This window comes from Chiloscyllium plagiosum, chromosome 7 (assembly GCF_004010195.1).
Source record: "Chiloscyllium plagiosum isolate BGI_BamShark_2017 chromosome 7, ASM401019v2, whole genome shotgun sequence".
In the NCBI taxonomy this organism is placed as follows: domain Eukaryota; kingdom Metazoa; phylum Chordata; class Chondrichthyes; order Orectolobiformes; family Hemiscylliidae; genus Chiloscyllium; species Chiloscyllium plagiosum.
In genome coordinates this window covers 76756638-76780782 of record NC_057716.1, presented here as the reverse complement: position 1 = coordinate 76780782, position 24145 = coordinate 76756638, and the positions used below count along the sequence as shown (strand labels likewise).

The 24145-nt window shown below is 41.5% G+C and overlaps 1 protein-coding gene across 1 annotated transcript in view; it reads left to right on the top strand.

Moving 5' to 3' along the window:
- Window positions 1–23383, top strand: part of LOC122551721 (neurexophilin-2-like) — a 147610-nt gene extending 124227 nt beyond the window's left edge. Inside the window, exon 3 of the mRNA XM_043694085.1 lies at window positions 21942–23383. Coding sequence (XP_043550020.1) covers window positions 21942–22691 — 750 coding nt within the window. The 3' untranslated portion in view covers window positions 22692–23383. The remainder of the gene's footprint in view (window positions 1–21941) is intronic.
- The last annotated feature ends 762 nt before the right edge of the window (window positions 23384–24145 follow it).

Genomic DNA, 24145 nt, shown 5'->3' with positions numbered 1-24145 from the left:
TCTGCTTCAGGCCTTTTTATTCCATCCATAAACATTGGAGCAGTATTCTGTATGGTTTCTGTATCAGTAGTAAAATCCTTTAGATCATCAGCCCTGGATAAGAACCTGCATCCTAATTGCCAACAAAATTCAAGCTCAACTAATCTTGATGAATTATTGAGTGTGATTAACTGGAGCAGATCTCTATCTGTCGGAAATTTCAGTAAGAAATGCAAGTTCCAATGTTCCCCATTTTAATGACAGTGTCAGTCTCTGACTTTAATTAACATGGGTTGTGCTGTAGAGAAGAAACTGCTGAACAATCTGAAATGTCCAATTCAATGGGAGGATTGTTCATTCATTTAACAACCATATTTGCTGCTGAGATAATTTTTGACAAGATTTAAATTTGCTATAGTTTTGACAAGTATATTGTGGTACGATTACATTAAATTGCTTCAGCTTTAACCAAGGCAACTGCCAAAGCAGTGAAGTGATTGATGTCCATGAATTATATACTATGTGAAGAATGACCATTTAATCTGCTGAGGTATAATAAACATTCAAGCATCTCTTCTCTTGGAAGAGAGGTCAAACAGGTGATTTAAAGTTAATGCTGCTGATGTTGTAAGTCATTTCAGAAAGTATGCTGATTTATTAATGTAGTGGAGGGAGCTCATCATTAGTGAAAGGACACAATTACTTATTTTCTTTCTTTAAGTACTGTTATGACCAGGTAAGAATGGATGAATCAACTCCTCTCTTTACAGCCTTTTTGATTGGCCGCAACAAAGAATTAAGTCCAAAACTCACATGGTTTTACTAAGTACGAGTTCCTTGAGGTTTTGGAGGATTTTTTTATTAGATTAGATTACTTACAGTGTGGAAACAGGCCCTTCGGCCCAACAAGTCCACACCGCCCCGCCGAAGCGCAACCCACCCATACCCCTACATTTACCCCTTACCTAACACTACGGGCAATTTACCATGGCCAATTCACCTGACCTGCACATCTTTGGACTGTGGGAGGAAACCGGAGCACCCGGAGGAAACCCACGCAGACACAGGGACAACGTGCAAACTCCACACAGTCAGTGGCCTGAGGCGGGAATTGAACCCGGGTCTCTGGCGCTGTGAAGCAGCAGTGCTAACCACTGTGCCACCGTGCCGCCCTTCTGCTGCAAGACTTTGATTTCTCTTTGTGTCTCACCAAACGCACCTCAATAACTATTTGCCCTTCCCCATGATGTCCCTCACCACCGATTCCATCTTACCTTACCATGTGCTGTTCCAGATTAACTTGTCAGTCAGTGGATATCCGCGGAAAGATAGGTATCCCCCATGCCACACAACCTGGGAAAGGATGTTAGGCACTGGATAAGAATTGACAATCCAACATTGACTGTCACCGGCAACACATTGGTACAACAGCTACAAAGCCATCATACTCCCCTGTACATAGAAACCCATTCTGTCATCTTCATCACTGTTTCAGCACCAGGTGACACAGTTTGCCTATCACTACATCCCATCCAAACACTCTCCCTAGATCACTGTTACTCTGTCCCTGTTGCCCAATGTAGATCCACATCTTGTCATAATCGAATAGAGGAACAGGTAAGCAATTTGCCAATTTCAAGCATGATCTTTTATTTACAGACTGCAACAGTGACCACCTGCAAAACAAATAGAGGCTGCAGCTCACACCAAAACACCAACCAAATGTTAGCAGAAAGACTGATGATGATTTTGCATTCCATGATGGTTCTGCTGCAATCAGCTCTCATCTGCTGAAATGAGGTGTGACTGAGGTCCTGTCTAGCCTGTAGTGGCTGATACAGGTGAGCTCTGTCATAGACAAGAAGAGATTTCTCCTCCCCAAAGCCCAATTCCTATTTCTCAACAGCAGACTGCTCTCACTACCTCATTGCCTGCACCAATGGATCAATGGGCCAATGGACTGTGGAGTGGGAGATGGAATTTAATTTCAATAAATGTCAAATGTTGCATTTTGTAAGTCAAATCAGGACAGAACTTACACAGTCAATGGTAGGGCACTGGGAAGTGTTGTTAAGCAGAGAGATCTCGGGGTTCATGTACATAATTCCTTGAAAGTAGCATCACAGATAGACAGGGTGGTGAAGAAAGCATTTGGCATACTTGTCTTCCTCAGTCAGGGCATTGACTATAAGAGTAGGGACATCATGTTGCGGGTATACAGGACATTGGTGAGGCCGCTTTGGAGTACTGTGTTCAAAACTGGTCACCCTGCTAACAGAAAGGATATTATTAAATTGGAAAGTGTGCAGAAAGGATTTGCAAGGATTTTGCTGGGACTGGACGGTTTGAATTATGAACAGAGGCTGGATAGGCTGGGATTTTTTCCCCTGGAATGTAAGAGGCTGAGGAGTTATCTCAAAGGGATTTATAAAATCATGAGGGGCATAGATAAGCTGAATAACAAAGGTATTTGCTCTTGGGTAGTGGAGTTCAAAACTAGAGGGCGTAAGTTTATGGGGAGAGGAGAAAAATTTTACACACAGAGGGTGGTTCGTATATTGAACGCATGGTAAGCAGAAGTGATAGATGCAGATACAGTTACAATATTTAAAAGACATTTGGACAGATACATGAATAGGAAAGATTTAGAGGAATATGGGCCAAATGCAGGCAAATAGGACAAGTTTAGTTTTGGAAACCTGGTCAGCATGGATGAGTTGAACTGAAGAGTCTGTTTCTGTCTGTTTGGCTCTATGGTTCTGTAACTGTGCAAAGCTTGGCACTCTAGGATGATATAGCACACTCCATCCAGACTATACTAGTGGGTCCCCACAAATCAGTTCAAGCAGAGCAACTGTCCTTCAGCAGCCCTATCGTCTGCTCCATGGCCTTATTAAAGCGTGAACAACATTTTAAACACTGTATCTGCACTCTGCATCAGTCAGGAGATTGCAAAGTACTGTCATGAGCCATGGTCACAGTACGATGCCCTTGCGAAGCAGGTAGCAGCCTTGTAAGGCACCTTGAACAGGTAGGTACACACAAGTGCTCCAGGATGTAGGAGTCATGGCATGGCCAGGGTAGTGGGCACATTTCCACGAGGTGGTATAGACTCAAAAACAGAACCCATTCCTGTTGATGAATTCTGTATTCTTTTATATAGCCCTCTCAGTGCCATGTGTGTGCAGTCAATATTAGCCTGCACCTGAAAAACCCAGTTTTGTTTCTGAATTCTCCTGCCCAGGCTGCAGTACGGATCTTGCCATAGGCAAATGAATTGAACAGGTATGATCTTGCACAGACAGCAGCAGTCTCTGCTCTGATGTATTTGTGAGGGCATAACTGAGTCAGACAGGTCACCTGTCACTCCCTTGAATTCACGTGGAAGCTCAAAGTGGCCTTCACCTTGAGAGCCTCCAGGAGAGGATGGTCTCTCACCTGTCAGCTCTTACATCCTGCTCCAGCATCTAGTATCGATCCATGATGGTGCTACAGGATACATGAATCCTGTGTTGCCTCTGTTCCTTGATCATTCCCAGGAAATGAAGTCAGAGATGAAAATCGCTGGGCTTTCTGCACAGCCCATGCATCCTGAAGGGTTGTGCAATTGTGATGTCTCCTTGAGCTGTATGCATCTCATCCCCCAGGGCAGCCCACTGTTGCTCCTGGGCTTACCGTCAGTCCTGCTCCTCCTGCATCCATCTTTGCCTTCTTAGAAAGGGTACCAAAGTACCCAGAGTGCCTCTGGGCATAACACTCTTGCTGGATTAGGTAGTAAAGAGCTTGTTAGGCCTCAGAATAGTCAATGATGACGTACTCTGCAGACAAGGGCTGCAACAACTTCTCCAGAGAGTAACACGTGCAGCACCCCAATAATGATAGTTATGTCTCCTTCATTCTTTCAGTGTCAGCCTCAGTATGTACAGAAACTTGATGAATTTACTGTTGTGGTTGAGTGGCCAGCACATTATATGAAAAAGGAAATGTCAGGGAACAGAGCTCATGATCAATAATTTTAACACTGGGCTCCACCTGATTGTCAGATACCCTCTCAGATCCTCCCTATCCCCTTTCATCATCCAGTACCGTGACAGCCCATTTTTACCATCCTCCAGTCTGGAAACACAATATATTGAACTTCCCCTCCAATACATTTCCCTGCCTTTTGAGCCCCTACATTACACCTCACAGATGATTCTGCTGCTCCTTTATGCTTCTTATGTGGAAATCACAGTGAGAATCATTACCATGCTCTCTGAAGCTCTTCCACCTACTCCCCACTCATCTTGAGAATGCCCATGTCACTGTTCTTGCTCCTACCTCTTCTTTTCCCTTAATACCATTTGATGCATTGATGTCACATCTCACTGGCAGTGATTCACAATTGCCCCTACAAACTACTCCACCCTCCAACTTTCATTCACTTTAACAAAAAATAGATGGGCTCCCAGGATTATATCAGCCCAGATCTCTGATCCACTTCGATGAGCAGCCCATCGAGATGATTGACCAGTCTTGACTATTGTGTTTGCATGTCCCTGATGGGCAATACACAATTCCCCTCATTATCGATGGTGATCATACAGAACTGACTGCTGCTCATTACCGTAACTGTAGTTGAACTCTTGGCTGTGAGTATCCCAAGCAGATGACTGATGGTACCAGGTGCCTTGGCAGACAGCACCTCCTCCCTCCACCTCGACTGAACTGAGAACCAGACTCTACCCGGTTTCCGATATGGTCATTTGGTCGAATAAATGAGCGGTGTGTTTGTTGTGCTAGGAACTGGCACATGCTTTAGGATTTAGGTTGGTATTTGGGTGTGTCATTAAGAAAGATCCCTAATGATAAGCAGCCTGTCCATGTATCTACATGAAAGAGCATGCCAATACAATGTTACTGATAGCCTTTGCCTCTGGCTCAGGCACCAGTGCTCTAACAGGGATTGCTTGGTAAACAAGACATGGCATAAATCCTATGAGCATGCAAGTCGGCAATATCGGAGCAAACACGGAGGGAGCAAGTTTGCAGTCATGAGATTCAGCTTGGTCCAGGCCATGAGCTGGAACCTGCACCTGGGGGATATCTACCTCCAATTAAGTATTTACACCTTGTCCATAAACTTTCTAAATTTGATGATGATGTCATTCATCCGCCCCCAATATTCTCCCACTGAAACGTGCTCCATTACATTCACCAGAATGAGAGCTAGCACTGCTTCCTTCCTAGATGGGTTGGTTACTTATGCAGTGGGTTGAATTTCGAGTAGGAAGGGGAGACTTCTTTCAGTATAAAAGTCAGGGTTGAGTTGGCCCCTGTTGTGCTGGCTTGCCCTGCAGCCAATTAATTTTAATCAGGCCTGTTTTAACTTGAGTCTTCCAACTCCATCATAATAAAAGTCCACTCCCCACAACTGAGAATTACCAATGAGTCAAATGGCCAGCATTCTATTATCCCAGTGGCACTCTTTGTATCAATATTTTGAATTCAAGCAGAAGGGGTCATGCAGTAATAAGAGTCAGATTTAAAGGTAGCTGTGGGGTTAGCAAGTTTGAGAAGATTTGTATCTCAAGTTGAGGTTCTCTCCCCTATATCAAAGACATCTCGAGAATGACTGCCAGACTACTCAGACCCCTTGGCATCATGGGAGCCCACAAACCCACCAACACACTAAACCAGCAGCTAATGAACTTGAAAGACCCTATACAGACAACAAGCAAAACTAATGTCATTTACAAAATACCGTGTAAGAATTGTAACAAACACTACAGTGGACAAACAGGCAGAAAACTAGCCACCAGGATAAATGAACATCAACTAGCCACAAAACAACATGACCCTCTCTCCCTAGTATCCTTACATACAGATAAGGAAGGACACCACTTCAACTGGGATAACACATCCATCCTAGGACAAGCCAAACAGAGACACGCACAAGAATTCCTAAAAGTATGACATTCTAACTGGAACACTATCAACAAACACATTGACTTGGACCCTGTTTACCACCCTATGAGAAAAAGAACACGAAATTACATCACCACAGGAAGTGACATCATAACATAAAGTGACATAATCAATCCAAAAAAACCCAAACATATAAATAGAAAGCAGGAGTCATCAGCAGTGCTTTGTCCAGAGGCTTAGTGAAGATGTCTCCTAGTATGGTGACAAAACATCTGAAAATGAGCCTCCTGCTCAATGAGCAAATCTACATCCAGTGGCCATGGGATTGCTGGAGCCAGGTGGGAAGCACCAGAGAGAGGGGTGGAGGGTTGAAATCCTCAAGTCCAAGTTTGAAGGGGAATCTTAGGAGAGGGAAATTAGCTTGAGGAGCGTAGGCTCTGGAGGGCACAACAGACTCAATAAAGGAGGCACCTGCCCAGCCTTGAACAGTCAGTGGTTTGACAGGTTTCCCTATCAGGCTGGACGTCAGACCTCCCTTGTCTAGTAAAATCTCTTACCAATAGTTCAAAGCCCTTAAATAGCCATTAATTGGCCACTTAAGGATTGGTCACAATTGGCCTTTGGACAAAGGAGCACCCAACTCCTCCACAGCTGCTGGTAAAATTACAGCAGGAATGGGTGAGGGCACAGGTAGCAACATTGTTGTTGTGCCTAATTTTTCCAACCCTGCCTCAACTACCATCCTACCCTCTAAATATAATTCCTTTCTATACTTTTCAGGAACTCCTCACAACCTTTTTACTTCATAATGTTGCTATCGCAATCTTTGACCCCTGAAATGCATCATCCCCTTTCATCAATACAATCGGTTCCTTGATTTAAAATGCTGTCCTTTTTGTCTGTATCCAATCATTCCTGAATATATAGGATTATTAAGTTCTTGGTTTAAAGAAGGGAAGATTAAGAAATTAATCAGAGGTTAAATGGCATATTCCAATTTCAATGTTCCCATGTTCGAATGAGGCAGTCTAGCAGCTTGCAACTTTTTATTCCTTTATGCTCATACATTGTGATCAATTGACAAGTGCAGGTCAAAGATTTGCAGTATTCCATATATTGTGGACAGCTGTCATTATCTTGAAAGGAATAACAAGTCTGCTTACTTTATTAGGGTGACCAAATGTTCAAAACCCAAAAGCAGAACACATTGAAAATCCATGGGATGGTGAGGCTCCATGATGCTTGATATGTTGAATGACCAAATGCAGGACTCTGGAAGGAGGGTCATTGAAAGTAAGGGATCATGTAATGATATCTCGCAAAACATGTCCAAAGTTGGGAACAAAACTCTGTAGATCAATTTGAGTTGAGATCCAATGAGAAGTGACCTTAAAATGTTTTACCCCATCACTCTTAGTGTTTCTTGTCAATCAGCGACCAAATGCTTAGCCGCAAGGAAGTGAACTCGCTGTAAACTAATCTCAAATGCTTAGGATAGACACAGAGCTGCCAACCCCTTCTTGGGTATAATACATGAGGTTCGGGCTTCGAACTACACCAGATGATATTGGCCAATTGAATGATCCAATCCAAAAGCATTTTCTTATCCTAAACTTTTATAATAAATAAATGTTCTAAGAGTACAGATATTTACATACGCATTGTTAAATGCATCTGTGATGTTGATCTGGCCTTTTGCTTTCAGTAGCATCCAAGAGCTCGGTCTTCAATTTCTAAAAATGTCAGGGCAATTCAGGAGTGTTGGTAATTCCATTTAGCATGTTGGTTATGGTGGCACAGTGGCAATTAACCCTAACTTTGAGCCAGGATGACCCACGTTCAAGTCTAACCTGCTCCAGAGGTCTGTAATAAAGTCTTTGAATGGGTGGATTAGAAAATATTTAAAATGTTGGTTAGTAGTTGTGTAACCAATAGTTGCAGAAGTTCATAATGAAAATTCTAGTGCAGACAGCTCGGTCATGATTGATTTTAGCTGCATTTTGTGATGCTGTCTCGAGCTGGAAACCTATACATTTCACGTCCTCACACCAGACAATGAAACTGAAGCAACCATAAAATTGAGTTTTTTGTGACAAGTTTTGCCAGGCCCTCCTTGCCTGGCAAAACTTGTCACAAAAAACTCAATTTTATGGTTGATAGAAACTGGTTATACTTACTGATTGTTCTGATTGCCTCATAAAAAGGAGCTAATTAGTGCAAATACAAATTTTTATCAGCGGGACACAACAACAAGTGTGGAGAAAAATTCAGTCAGTTTCAAGGTGTCACCATCTGTTTCCACACATTCTATATCTTCTATGTCTTCTATGTCTTTCTCCACAGTAAACACAGAGCAAAATACTTGTTTAGTATCTCCCCCAACTCCTGTGGCTCCACACATCGGCTGACTTGCTGATCTTTGAGGGGCCCTATTCTCTTCCTACTTACCCTTTTGTCCTTAATATATTTACAAAACCCTTTGGATTCTTCTTAACCCTATTTGCCAAAGCTACCTCATGTCCCCTTTTTGCCCTCCTGATTTCCCTTGAAAGTATACTCCGACTGCTTTTATACTCTTGTAATGATTCTTTCGATGACTCCTGTCTATACCTGACATATGCTTTCTTCTTTCTCTTAACCAAAACTTCAGTTTCTCTAGTCATCCAGCAGTCCCTACAACTACCAGCCTTTCCTTTCACCCTAACAAGAATATGTGTCTCGTTATCTCATTTTTGAAGGTTTCCCATTTTCCAGTCATCCCTTTACCTGCGAATATCTGCCCCCAGTCAGCTTTTGAAAGTTCTTGCCAAGCACCGTCATAATTAGCCTTCCTCCAAATTAGAACTTCAACTTTTAGATCTGGTCTATCCTTTTCCATCACTATTTTAAAACTAATAGAGTTACGGTCATTGGCCCCAAAATGCTCCCCCACTGATACCTCAGTCACCTGCCCTGCTTTATCTCCCAAGAGTGGAAAATCATGTCTCACGAACTTGATTGAGCTTTTTGAAAAAGTAACAAAGAGGATTGATAAGGGTAGAGCAGTGGACGTGATCTGTGTGGACTTCGGGAAGGCGTTCGACAAGGTTCCCCATGGGAGACTGGTTGGCAAAGTTAGACCTCATGGAATACAGGGAGAACTAGCCATTTGGATACAGAACTGGCTCAACGATTGACGAAGAGGGTGGTGAAGGGTTGCTTTTCAGGCTGGAGGCCTGTGACCAGTGTTGTTCCACAAGGATCGGTGCTGGGTCCACTGCTTTTGGTCATTTATATAAATGATTTGGATATGAACATAGGAGGTATAGTTAGTAAGTTTGCAGGTGACACCAAAATTGGAGGTGCAGTGGACAGCAAAGAATGTTACTTCACAGTACAAAGGGATCTTCGTCAGAGGGACCAATGGGCTGAGGAGTGGTAGGTAGAGTTCAATTTAGATTAATGCGAGGTGCTGCATTTTGGAAAATCAAATCAGAGCCAGATTATACATTTCGTGGTAAGGTCTGAGGGAGTCTTGCTGAACAAAGAGACTTTGGAGTGCAGGTTCATAGCTCCTTGAAAGTAGAGTTACACGTAAATAGGATAGTGAAGAAGGCATTTGGTATGCTTTCCTTTATTGGTCAAGTATTGAGTACAGGAGTTTGGAGGTCCTGTTGCAGCTGTACAGGACATTGGTTAGGCCATGACTGGAATATTGCATGCAATTCTAGTCCCCTTCCTATCGGAAGGATGTTGTGAAACTTGAAAGGATTCAGAAGAGATGTACAAGAGATGTTGCCAGTGTTGGAGGATTTGAGCTATAGGGAGGGGCTGAACAGGCTGTGGCTGTTTTCCCTGGAGCGTCGGAGGCTGAGGGGTGACCTTATAGAGGTTTCTGAAATCATGAGGGGCATGGATAGGATAAATAGACAAAGTAATTTCCCTTGGATGGGCGAGTCTAGAACTAGAGGGCATAGGTTTAGGGTAACAGGAGAAAAATATAAAAGGGACCTAAGGTGCAACTTTTTCACGTGTGTGTACAGAATGAGCTGCCAGAGGAGGTGGTAGATGCTGGTACAATTGCAACATTTAAGAGGCATCTGGATGGGTATATGAAAAGGAAGTGTTTAGAGGGATATGGGCCAAGTGCTGGCAAATGGGACTAGATTAGGTTAGGATATCTGGTTGGCATGGACGAATTGGACTGAAGAGTCTGTTTCCATACTATACATCTCTGTGACTCTATGATTATATGTGTCATGCCCTACAGGGTGAATCTCCCTCTATGTCTACTTATTAGTATGCCTCAATATACTACTTGAACCTCAGAAATGCAAATGATTTTAGTTTGCCACACAATCGCCTTGACTGATTTCATAGCTAATGGCATAATAGAATTTGGGGATTAGTTTATTCCGCAGTGTAAATGCAGAATGAAATCTGGGAATGAAATAGCCAATTACACTTTGATTTAGCTTTTCTGTTCAAAGGACATTATTCCAAATAAATCTCGGTGATAGAACATGGCTCTTCTATCTAGATGTAATTAAAGTTGCCACAGCATCTTACAGGCTGTTGCAACTTGTGAAATTGAGCAGTTACTTAGAGCCATAGAGGTATATAGCATGAAACAGACCTTTTGGATCAACGTGTTCATGTCAACCAGATAACCTAAATAAATCTAGTCCCAGTTGCCAGCATTTGGCCCGTGTCCCTCCAAGCCCTTCCTATTCATATACCCATCCAGATGCCTTTTAAATATTTTAATTGCATTAGCCTCTACCACTTCCTCTGGCAGCTCATTCCATACATGCACCACCCTCTGTATGAAAAAGTTGCTCCTTAGGTTCCTTTTAAATTTTTTTCTCTCTCACCTTAAACCTATGCCCTCCAATTTTGAACTCCTCCACACCGAGGAGGCGATCTTGTCTATTTACCCTATCCATGCCTCTCATGATTTTATTAACCTCTATAAGGTCACCCCTCAGCCTCCTACACTGCAGGGAAAGTAGCCCCCCCGGCTATTCAGCCTCTCTTGTAGCTCAAACCCTCCAACCCTGGCAACATCCTTGTAAATCTTTTATGAACCCTTTCAAGTTTCACAACATCCTTCCTATAGGAGGGACACCAGAATTGAATGCAGTATTCCAGTCGTGACCAACCAATGTCCTGTACAACCGCAACATGACCTCCCAACTCCTGTACTCAATGCACTGACCAACAAAGGCAAATGTCTTCTTTACTATCCTATCTACCTGCGACTCTATTATCAAGGAACTATAAACCTGCACTCCAAGGTTTCTTTGTTCAGCAACACTCCCCAGGACCTTACCATCAAGTGTATAAGTTCTGCCCTGATTTGCCTTTACAAAATGCAGCACCTAACATTCATCTAAAACAAACCCGATCTGCCACTTCTTGGCCCATTGGCCCATCTGATCAAGATTCCATTGCACTCTGAGGTAACCTTCTTCACTGTCCACTGCGCCTCCAATTTTGGTGTTATCTGCAAACTTACTAACTATACCTTCAACGTTCATATCCAAATCATTTTACTTGCAGGAATTGACTTCCTTACCGTATACTGGTGGATGCATGAGCATGTTTAAGTCCGTAAATCCAGTTAAAATTGTATAACTGATGGCCTAATTCATCCAGCGTCTGAAGTAATAAATGCATATATGGAATTTTGGACAAAACTGAATCCCTGCTACAAATATGTATTTCAAAACTTGGTTTCAATAAATAAATAGTAACTTGATTGTATAGTAAAAAAAAGTTAAGGGTAGAGTTAAACAATCAGTTTTTAATTAGCTTATGGGGGTGGGATCCTGTTGCCCCCACCTTGATTAAATTTATTGACTTCCTACCCCACCAATAATTGTAGTACTTAAGTGTATTAATACATACGTAAGGACCTCATCCCACCAGTACTGATATTAACCCCAATGGCACAAGGGAGGCAATGGAATAGTGGCAATTTCAAAAGCTTGAGAAATCCAGCAACCCAGGCTCATGCCTATGGGGCAGATGGTGGAATTTGAATTGAAACTGGAATTAAAAGCTGGCCTAATGGTAACCATGGTCAATTATTGTGAAAACCCATCTGGTTCACCAGTGTCCATTAGGACAGGAAACTGCTGGCCTATGTGTTATTCCAGCCCCACAGCAATGAACATTTAATTGCCTTCTGGAATAACTCTAGCAAGCCACTCAAATCATGGGTCAGTTCAGGGATGGGCAAAGATTGTTGGTCCAGCCAGTGCTACAGCTCATGAATGAACTAAATAAAAAATTTGTGATGTAAGAAGCAAAGTAAATAAAACCTGGCACATTTGCTTGTAGGCTCCCAGGTGAGTCCTCTATTTACAAGCACTCACTGCCTGATTGTGGGATCCAAAATTGGGAAGGAAGCGACCCTCTGAAAGACTCGCCCTGCTTTTGCTCCCCAACCTTCCTCCCCATGATACCTACCCCTTGAAGCTGAAACCTCCCTCACGTTGACATAGGAACCGGAGTAGGCCATTCAGCACCTTGAGCTTATTCCTGAAATAACTCCACAGAGGACAGTATCTGAAACCTTTGTACATGACCCGTCCTTGACTCTAATACTGCCTCATTGAGAGTCAGCTATCAGAGTGTCAGCATCTCGGACACTCCCCTTTTTATATGTCAGCCAGGACTCCCTGATTGGAGCAATTCAGTACATCAACCAGCAAATAACCCTGATTAAGTGCCAGCATGAATATTTTAGAACTCAGTCATCCAGCTAACATCAACGCTTAAACTTATGTATCTGAACATAAATTCATCAGCAGCAAAGAACACACACTCCTTGACTAGTATGCAAAGGAACCATTAACAACGTTCAAGTCAGTTGCTGATTGATTTCTATTAGTGCTGGCAGCAATTGGAGAATTGGTTGATACCTTCTGCTGTTTAAAGTTGCTGAAATCTACAGGGATTGTCACAGCACAAGCTAAAGAACTTTATCATGAACTCAAGTGCTCAGTACAAACGTCTTGCTCCCAAACAAGTGTGCAGTTCTTTGCATACAGTACGGCAGGAATTAAAACAAAACACTGAGGATGCTATCAAAACTCAATAGCTCTGGCAGCACCTATGGAGAGAAAAATTGAGTTAACAGTTCAAGTCTGAAATAGGAACTGAGAGCTGAAGAACTGTGTTCCCAAGAAGAGTCAGAGGAAACTCAAAACACTAACTCTGTTTATCTCTCCACAGATACTGCCAAAGCTGCTAAGTTTCTGTTTTTATAAAACAACAGGGAGAATGAACAGAGGTGACACAGAGCAGGACAAGTTGCTATAAGAAGTGTGCCAGGAGAGGAAAGTCAAATTCTTTCAAGCATTCAAGGAGCAATTCTACAATGCACTCTGTTCTGCTACCCTGATGGACTTTGTATGGTATGATCTGTCTTTAACATGGAAACAACACAGTTCACTGTATCTCAGTACATGTGACAGCAATAAATCAATCAATCTGAACTGCAGTGAAGAGCAGTATGTCAGATCTCTCTGCCTCACTAAGCAATTCTCACTAAAGCCCGTCCTGACTGCTACCACAGAGAAGGACAACTATTGCATTGCCAATGGCTATGAAAGTGGCTCTGTCTAAGAATGTTTACATGTCTGACTCCTCCCAAGTTGGAGCAGGGGTTACTTCCTACTGCACATTCACTGTTTAGTGTCATAGCTGTTAACTCATTGGGTTTTGTTTGGTGGCTGAGAATGACTTAATCGGAGCAGAGGGCTTTATGCCTCATCTTCCTGAGGCTGCAGAGAAGAAAGATGCCTACTGGCCAACTTGAAGAAAATCATCTTGGCCTCCAACTGTGAGCTGGAGAAGAACAACATCTGACTGAACCAGTTGGTCAGTAAAGTGGTGAATGTCAGCTACCTCATTGAGAACAGCACCGGCACTATCTCCACCCCCTGCACATGGAGGAAGGAGGGAAGGCATTCAACATACTCCCTTCTTAACCAGGGATGCTACATTAGCAATTTTCTAGTCCCTAACTCCAGTGATTCCTGAAAGATCACCTCCAGTATCTTATAACTTCATCAGCTATCTCCTTCAGAACTTTGAGGTGTAGTCCATGTGATCCAGGTGATTTATCCACCTTCAGACCTTTCAGCTTCCCCATCACTTTCTTCTTCTCCTCTACACTTGCCTCTGCCTCTGGACTCTCTTGAAGTTCTGGTATGCTGGTGGTGTCTGGTGTACAATGTAAGCATTGTACATATTGATGCAAAGTACCTATTCAGTTCCTTTGCCATTTCCTTGTTCCACACTTTTATATTTCCAGCCCCATTTTCTTGTGATCCAGTCTCTATTCTTACCTCTCCCTTTTATAGATCTAAAAAAAAACTTGTGCAACCTGCTATGTCACTCGCTCATTTTTTTTTGTCTTCTCCACATTTATTGAGTTTTTTTAGTTGTCTTTTGCTGGTTTTAAAGTCTTCCCACTGATTTTTACCATATAACATGCTTTTGCTTTGGCTTTTATGCTATTCTTGACTTCCCTTGTCAGTCACGGTTGTCTTGTCCTCCCCTTAGTATGTTTCTTCTTCCTTGAGATAAATTTTGGTTGTGCCTCCTAAGGTTACCCAGAAGCTCTTGCCATTGCTGCTCCATCATCTTCCCTGCTAGGCTGCCCTTCCAATCAACTCTGGTTACCTCCTCCCTCATATCTCTATAGTTACCTTTACTCAATTGTAATACCATTACATTCGATTCAATCTTCTCCCTCTCAAACAGCAGGGTGAATTCTCTCATACTGTGGCCACTGCCCCCCCTTCACATTAAGCTACCTGATCAATTCTGCCTCATTACACATCACCAAATCGAGATTGCCTGTTCGCTAGTGGGCTCTGCTCCAAAAATACCATCTCATAAACATTGCATGAGCTCCTTCTCTTGGGATCAGCTGCTAATATACCTGCATATTGAAGTGGTCTTTCTTACGTGTCTTTTCTATCTCCTGATTTGTTTTCTTCCTCACATTCTGACTACTGCTAAGAGGCCTGTACAAATTTCCCATTGGGGGCCTTTTTTCCCCTTTGCAGTTCCTCAACTCTACCCACAGAGATTCAATATTTTCCAACTCGCTATCACTTCTTGCTATTGATTTAATTTTGTTTCTTACTATAAGCAACACCCCCATCCTTTCGCTAGGATCCTTAGATATTTAATTCCCAACCTTGATCCCATTGCTACATCTCTGTCTTATCCACCTGTAAATTTCAAACTGTGCCTCAAGCTTATTTACCTTGGTTCAGATAGGGTGCACATTTAAGTACTTGTCCTGCAGTGTTTTTCCAGAAATTTGAGATTTTATTTCTGAAAGTAATCTGTAATAGATAGTTAAATTAGCAGCTATTACCCACCAATAAACTTACGCAAACACTGGTTTTCCTTTGATACCGCTGTTGGTTTTGTGCTGGGCCCCTGATCTGGGCTTCAATTTATTCTGTTAAAAAAATCTTATCTCTTCCTGCACTGAATTCCCACACTCCCCCAAAGTCCCCGAACTATATATTCACTTGGTTGTGTCTCACTCCAGATGCGGTCTTCCAGATAATGCAAAGATTACTGAATAATGGATGTTCCAACAACCATTTCTAAATTTTTCAGAGGGTGAAAGGCTAACTGGTAAATATCACTCTCTTCTTTGAAAACAAAGAAGCAGGGATATGGCAGGAAATTGTCTGACAGTTACCTTATTGCAATCATCACAGTTTATAACAGATTATAAGACAGGAGTTAATCACACTTCCCTCCCTAACCGCATGTCAATGTGCCTACAGTGTATGGTCAGCAGTGGTTCAAGAGGTTGTGTCACTATCACTTTCTCAAAGGCAATTTAGGATGGGCAATGAACGCTAGCTCAGCCAGAAGTACCCACATACAATGAAAGAATTCACTTTGAAACATCAGAGATGGGCAAGATGGAATATTAAAGGACTGGCATTCTGAGACAGTTTTATAGAATGTCTTGCTGAAAAACAATAGGGGGTTAAAATTCACTGTGAATTGATTATATGGATTTTCAAAAATAAACACACTTGATAAAGTACCACACCAAATGCCCAAAGCAAGAATAATGACAAAAGAAATTTCTAATTGTACAAAGAGGTTGGAGATCAGAAAGGTATAGCTGGCAGTAAAGCCAAGTTTCACCCATTGAAAAACAACAATGAGTGGTGTTTCAGAACCATCTGTACTGATCCACTCTACTGATCCTGAAGTGATCTGATATTTGGAATCCAGGGAGGATATCAAAAGCTGCTAATAACACAACATTGGGAGGTGTGGTAGACTGCAATGAGGACTTCAAGAGAACATAAGAGAAGCAGGATGGGCACATACAGTTCTGCTTGCAAAAATATACCGTAATTTTAGAAGTAAAGGAAAGAAAATAAGTACACCATAAATGGTGAAATTTAATATGGAATGGAAGAGTGGAAGGCTATCAATGTGCAAATCCACAGGTCACTGAGGTGGCAGCGCAAGAAGATGCAACATAAAAAATGTAAAAGGTATCTTTGGTTTTGTACTTAGAGGCATTAAATTGCACATGCAAGGAGGAAACGTTGAACTTCTAAATAACCTTATGTGCAATTTTCAATCTCCCATTATAAGAAGGATATAAATGAAATGGAAAAGGTACCACATACATTTATTAGGTGTTATAGTACTTTGGGATACTTTATAGCTACCTGGAGCCTCAGTTCAACATTGCTTTTGAAAGTAGATACTTCCAGCAATGCAGATGCAATAAGTGACATCTTGGACCATGTGGTCAAATTATGGATCTGGTGTTGAATGCAGAGGTGACCCAGAGGTGAAGGTGCTAGCAACTGAATCAAGCTGAGATGACGGGTGATGGAAATTCTGAGTGCATTGGTGCTTTAGGCTCATTCCTACGAGGAACTGACTAGACATTTTTTAGAATTCAATCCACATAGAACCCTTGTAATCAGCAGAGAAAAACTTTCATTCTGTCAACCTGAGCTGCATTCCAACTCAACTAGCATAGCGAGGAAAATAAGCTTTTTTTGCCACTTAGTTTTGAAAATGTATATAATAGGGACTATCAGCGCGCTGCTGCAATATAACTGAATATATTCATAATGGTCCAGACATATTGCTGATTGCTCTTGACATTTTATAAAAACAGTTTGCCGTCCATGCCACAGACTATTCTGGGAGAATTGCCCCTTGCAGTACCACACACTGTGATGTTTACTAGATGACATTAATCTTTGCTGCTTCTTTTTAAGCACATCATGTTTGTTTTATGCAAATCATCTGAATAAGATACTGTTGTTTCTATGTTTCACCTTTTTCTTGAAGAGGGTATATTTATTCTTCCAGGTACAAAGAGAAAAAAATGGAGTCTTTGCTGCAGGAACCTTGGATCACTGAAATTTATTGGAAATTTTGCTTGTTCTGGTTTTCAGTGCTTCTGGAAAATCACAGCTGTTCAGGCAGCATCTGAGGAGCAGGAGAGTCAACGTTTCGAGTATATGCTCAATGTTGACTCTCCTGCCCCTCGGATGCTGCCTGACCAGCTCTGCTTTCCTAGCACCACATGTTTTGACTCTGATCTCCAGCATCTACACTTTCTCCTTTTTATTGCTTTTGCTTTGTATCAAGTTGCGTAAACACAATTCGGCGGCATTGTGTCACCTTTGCGACAGTCAGCTAGTTGAAACTCTCTCTGATTTTTTTTATTCATTGATGGGATGAGGACATCACTGGCTAGACCAGCATTTATTGCCCATCCCTAAATACCCAGAGGGCAGTCAAGAGTCAATCACATTGCTGTGGGTCTGGAATCATCTGCAAGCCAGACCAGGTGAGGATGGCAGAATCCTTCCCCAAAGGACATTAGTGAATCAGATGGGGTTTTCCGGGTAAATGACAATGGATTTATGGTCAACATTAGACTCTTAATCCTAGATTTTTATTGAATTAAAATTCCACCATCTGCCATGACAGGATTTAAAACCAGGTCCCCGCAATACTTGAAGCAATAATCTTACTAGACTGTCACTTCCCTCGAATAGGATTTATCCTATACCACTGCCTTTTCTATCATCTAATGATATATCCCAGTGTATGAACTGCAAATTTAGGTTCTTTACACAGAAGAGGGACCATATAAATTAAATATGTTTCCCTCCTTAATTCCAGAGAATGTATTTAGCCCAGAAACTAAAGGTTGAATTTTCCCTCAAATCTCAAAACCATGATGGCAGGATCAAATAGGGGCCCTGAGCCCATACTTGTGAGAGAACAAATCAGCTTGGCAATTTTCTGGGAGACAATTTCATAACTGGCTCCCTGCTGTGACCTCTGTCCATGAAGAATGGCATGCTGACCCCTGATGCTGGCAGCATCTATGATACTTCAGCAGTGCTACTGAGAGAGGTGGGTGCTGCTGCGATAGAGAGAGATGGTCTCAAACACCACAAGTTAAGTTAAATTGAAAAGTAACTTACATGCCACACAAGTGTTAGGTAATGACCATCTCCAACAAAATGAATCTAACCATCCTCCCTTGAAATTCAATAGCATTTCCACATTGAATTCGCCAAGGCGGGTTGCTACTCACCAGAAAATGAACAGGAATCACTACACTGTGGCTATAAGAGAAGGTCATAGAATGGCAATACTGTAGTGAGTGCCTCACCTCCTGATTATCCAAAGCGTGTTGATCATCTACAAAACATAAGTCAGAAGTGTGATGAATACTCTCCATTTACTGGATGGGTGCAGCTCCAACAACATTCACGAAGCTTGAAATTATCCAGAACAAAGCAGTCCTCTTGACATTGCATCCACAATCATCCCTTCACAACAGCACACAGTAGTAGCAGTGTGCTGGAGATTTCACAAGGACCATTAGACAGTACCTTCCAAACCACGTGCAGAACCATGTAAAAGGACAATGGCAGCACATACCTGGGAATACTATCATCTGCAAGTTTACCATAATGCCTCTCACCATTCTGACTTGGAAATATATCACCGTACCTTTAGTGTTGCTGAGTCAAAATACTGGGAATCCCTTCCCAACTGCATTGTGGGTCTACCCACAGCACAGAGACTGCACCGGTTGAAGAAAGCAGCTCACCACCACCTTCTAAAGGCTAACTAGGCATGGGCAATGAAAAATGGCTATGTCAGTGATGTCCGCATCCCAGAAGTGAACTAATTAAAATAAAAAGTTACTGGTGTCCAGAGACGGCAGGTTCTGTGCGTCAGAGGAGAAGGGCCCTCCAAAGGGATCATTGGGTCAAAGGGAACTAAATTTCCTGCCAAAGAATGGCAATGGCTCAAATATCTCAGCATATCTGACAGCACCTGTGGAGAGAAATCAGAGTTAATATTTCAGGTCCAGTGATCCTTCTTCAGAACTGATTTCCTGCGCATTGCCCATTTTGAAGTATCTGAGTATCTGACTGCAGTGGCTGTTCAAGCTGCCAGCTGCCTCAAAGAAACTAGCAGAGTAACTATGCATTGGTTTTTGAACGGTTGTGGGGGAAGAAGGGAAGGGGGGGTGCACCTTGTAATTGTTCAAATCCCAGCAGGTCCACTTAATGGTCCATAACAAAATCCTAAATCATGCAAATTATCAGCAGTCCTCCTTTGTGGATTAGATAGCTGACACTTATGCCAGTTTTACCCTGTCTGCTACTGAGATACCTCACCAGTGACAGAGCAACATTGAGGAACCATATCAACTCCTCACCTTTCCTCCCCCACCATCACCTTGACTCTCATCAGGGAGTAAAATTCAGCCTTATGTTATATTCCTGAACACTGAAAACTTAGCCTTATAGTTTATGTGTCAGACATTTGTTTTATAAATCCCCCTCCTACCGTGCTCTTTTCTCCAACATTTTATCATTAAACATTTATTAGTATCAGAAACATGTCATTGATAGTGTGGCCCTTTCCTTACTTCTTTCTGTTTGTGGATACTAATTTAACTTAGTAATCCTTTGATGTAACATTGACATAGGGTCAAGATTCTGCAGGGATCCCACTCATCTCCTTCCCTAACTACAGCTGGAGATTGCCAGTACTTCCAGAAAATGGTGGATGCAAGGTTGCACTTAATCTTCTCAATTTCTGGAAGGTTCTCTTTGTCTTTTATGGGATTTTTTGCTTTGATTTATTATTGTCACATGTATCTAGGTATAATAAAAAGTTCTGCTTTGCGTGCAACACAGACAGATTATACAATACAAAGTCCATTAGGGTAATAGAACAGAGCGAGGAATACAATGTCACAACTGCAGAAAAAGTGCACAAAGAGGGAGGTTAAATTTGAACTTTGAAAGGTTCATTCAGAAGTCTAATAATAGCGGGAAAGAATCTGTCTGTCTGTACGTTTAAGCTTTTGTATCTTCTGCCTGTTGTAAAAGATTGGAAGAGATTATAACTGGGATGGGAGGTGTCTTTGATGATGTTGGCTGCCGTTTGGAGGCAGTGAGAAGTGTAGATGGAGTCAATGGATGGAAGGTTGGCTTGTGTAACGGACTAGGCTGTGTTCACAACTTTCTGTAATTTCTTGCAGTCCTGTTGCCATACTGTGCTGCATCAGATAGAATGCTTTCTACGGTGCATCTATAAAAACTGGTAAGAGTCTTTACAGACATGCCAAACTTTCTTAGCCTCCTGAAGAAGTAGAGGTGTTGTTGCACTTTCTTGACTATCACATCAATGTGGGTGAACCAGGACAGATTGGTGATCATCACTGCTAGGAACTTGATACTATTGACCATCTCCAACTTGAGCTGATGTTGATTTGAGGTGTAAGGACTTGCATGATGACATGTGGATGTACCAGTAATGTTCAAACTCAGCTAACAAGCTTGGCCCCTGAAAAGTTATATTTTTATCTGAAAGGTGGGAGTGGAGTGAGTTTTGGACAGCCCTCTCCTAAGGGGAAGGAAGGCAGCAGATTTTCTGGTAGACAGATACCAAGGATATGCTGATTTGGTCCATATCTTAATGTCTGTTAGGTTGTTTGGCCATGCCCATAAATCACCTGCGGTTTTACCAGTTAAATATTAGTGATGTCCTCTTAGAGCTAGGGAATATCCCTCACAAACTGCAATGGATTTGTCCTCTGTGGATCAGCCAAATCATCAATGAAGTATCGGTTCTGCTGCCTCATCCCTTATTCCAGTATTCCAATATTTCTGGGATTGACCCCACAAGCTCCAGCAGAGTCAAACCCGTGGAACATACTGGGCACAATCCTGACGGTTATGATAGGATTTCAATCTAATATAAAGTATTTCAGGACCAGTTCATTTATTTGTTCCCATTATCAGTTTTTGTAATACAGTGCACTTAACTTAGCAACACCATGTGGGTGGTGCATTGGCTTGTTTTATTTATGAGTGATGCAATACACACATACACCCACTTGGCTCTACCCTAATTATCTACCGTAAAACTTGCATCACTATCTGTGGAAATACATCCAAATACAATGATAAAAAGAGGTCATTGCATTCGTGAAGCAACGGCTTATAGAAGAAAGATGAATTATTGTGTCATCTGTATATAGTAATGATTTCTTTCTGCAGAATGTAATAGTGAGAGTAATGATGCAAGGAACTTATGGAATCAAAATCAAAACAAAAAGACATTTGTTGGCCTTTCAGAATGCATTATCTGTTAAGGAATAATTGTTCGTTAACTGAAATCATTATTTTCAATCAAAAATGTTAATACTTTCATGGGCTTTGAAAATATCACTTTGTCATAGTGAAATTAGAGAGTTATCAATTTCCAGTTCTCTCACAAAATTAAATAGTTCATTTTCTCCTTACAGGACAAATTGTTAAAAACAATACACATTAACTTGTAGGAGACCTTAGCTAAATTTAGATCATCCACACAATTGCTTCCACAGTATTTACTGGCTGTCTGTTTCATAGAGTGTTCAGAGTGTTTAAAACAGAAAAAAACTATTGGGAGAGCTAATTTGCTTTTGTGGACTTGATTAACACTTTCTTTTTTACTTGTAGATCACCTCTCGTGAGAATCATTTTGGAAGAACTTTGGAACTTCTGGAACTAAGGAACAAGGCAGCAGGACAAACACTTGCTGATAATTTGGCTGATCCACAGAGAGTAAATCCATTGCGGCTCTTTGTGAAGGAAAGTCCCAAACCGAAACAGGACATCACTGATATTTCACGTATTAAAGCTTCAAATGACTTATGGGCATGGTTAAACAACCTAACGGATATTCAGGAATCCCACTCACGGACCAAACGCAGACCCATTGTTAAAACAGGAAAATTCAAGAAAATGTTTGGGTGGGGAGACTTCCATTCCAACATCAAAACAGTTAAATTGAATCTTCTCATTACTGGGAAGATAGTTGACCATGGGAATGGGACTTTCAGTGTTTACTTTAGACACAACTCAACTGGTCTTGGGAATGTATCTGTAAGCCTGGTTCCACCATCCAAGGTCGTGGAATTTGACTTCTCCCAGCAGTCAACAACGGAGACCAAGGAGTCCAAAACATTCAACTGTCGAATTGAGTATGAGAAAACAGACAGAGCAAAGAAGACCGCACTATGTAATTATGATCCTTCAAAGATATGCTATCAGGAGCAGACCCAAAGTCATGTTTCCTGGTTATGTTCCAAACCATTCAAGGTTATATGCATATATATAGCTTTCTACAGTGTAGATTATAAACTTGTGCAGAAAGTTTGCCCCGATTACAACTATCATAGTGAAACCCCTTATTATTCATCTGGTTAACAGAATATCCATGGGCTTGTGTTATGTGAAGACCACCCCTCTGTATGTAACTTATTTATACATAGTCAATGTCATGGAATAATAATGATAGTAAATGCTTAAGACAGGCACATCTGGTTTGATGCAGCTGTTACCCCAAAGGGAGCACCTGATGGTGTAAATGCATGATGAGCATTTGTAAAATGAAGAGACTGTTATTAGCAGTCCTCACAGCAAGAACAAAATTAAAATAATATGCAGTTATAAAAATAATAAACTTTATCTTTGAAACTTCAGCCTAAGGCTAAACTGCATATTTATATTTCAACCACTGCTCCCTATACAAGAATGAGCAATTTTCTAAATGTCAAATTTGCACATTAATTGAAGAATGCAGTCTTTATAGTTTATTTTCCCCCCTGGGGGAAATAAAGAAACATGCAAGGTAGATTCGTCAACTAGCCAAAACATAACATAACAATGTAAGAGAAAAATGACTGAACACATTTTAATGTATAATATAGTGTGTTTTGTAAATGTAGTCCTGTAAAATTGTTTCTTTACAAAAGTCTGTTTGTGTCAATGAAATATTCAAATTGGAAATAAATTAGAGGACACAAGGAAAGCAACTTAGTAAACCAATACTCTGTTCTCCATTTGTTGTGCAATCCTTCAATAAAATGTCACATGGCTTCATCTCAACATGTCTTCGTATTTACTGAACATTTTAAAATGAAATGGGGTTCACAAGGGCCATAGCTTATTAAACCAAGACATATTTTTACAAAATCTTAGCAGAGTTTCAAACAAGATAAACTCTACTTTTGTTAGTCTACCTTAATTCTACAGACTTATTTATTCAATTTTGCTTTGCACTTCACTGTAGCAAAGGAGCAATTATCCCCTTCTGGAAGTGGCAAGGCAGATGGTGATGAGGGCAAATATTAATCAAGTTGGTCTCAGCTTAGTAAGTAGGTATTGGATGAGAAAGTCTATGGGCAAACGTATCAACTATCCACCAATTAACATCCTTAAAGTGGTCAATGATCAGCCACTGAAGAGGCTTAGCATTACTAGCCCAATTACCTGCTCTCCTGCCAGGTGGGGAAAGTAACTGAACTTCCAAATGGGATAACTTGCCTGCTGCATTGGAGGGTGTGGCATTCTCTCTTTATCCCAATCTGGAGCCAACTGGGAGCAGAGATGAGGGAACTAAGAGTGTGGCTGATGAAAGCTACTGTCCTAGTTTTGCATCTAATGCCACTTCACTCCACGCAATCCCAAATTGTCAAACCAATAATAAAAGTACTTACCATCCTGGGGTTTAAGCCCCTAAGATCTATGCCTCCAGCAAATGTGATCCAAGACCAAAAAGCTGCCAGTCTCTGATTGGCCAACGGCTTCTTACCATGTGGATTTTCACTATTGAGGCTTATGATTCACCAGGAAGTTCACCTGTCAGCTCTTAAATGGTT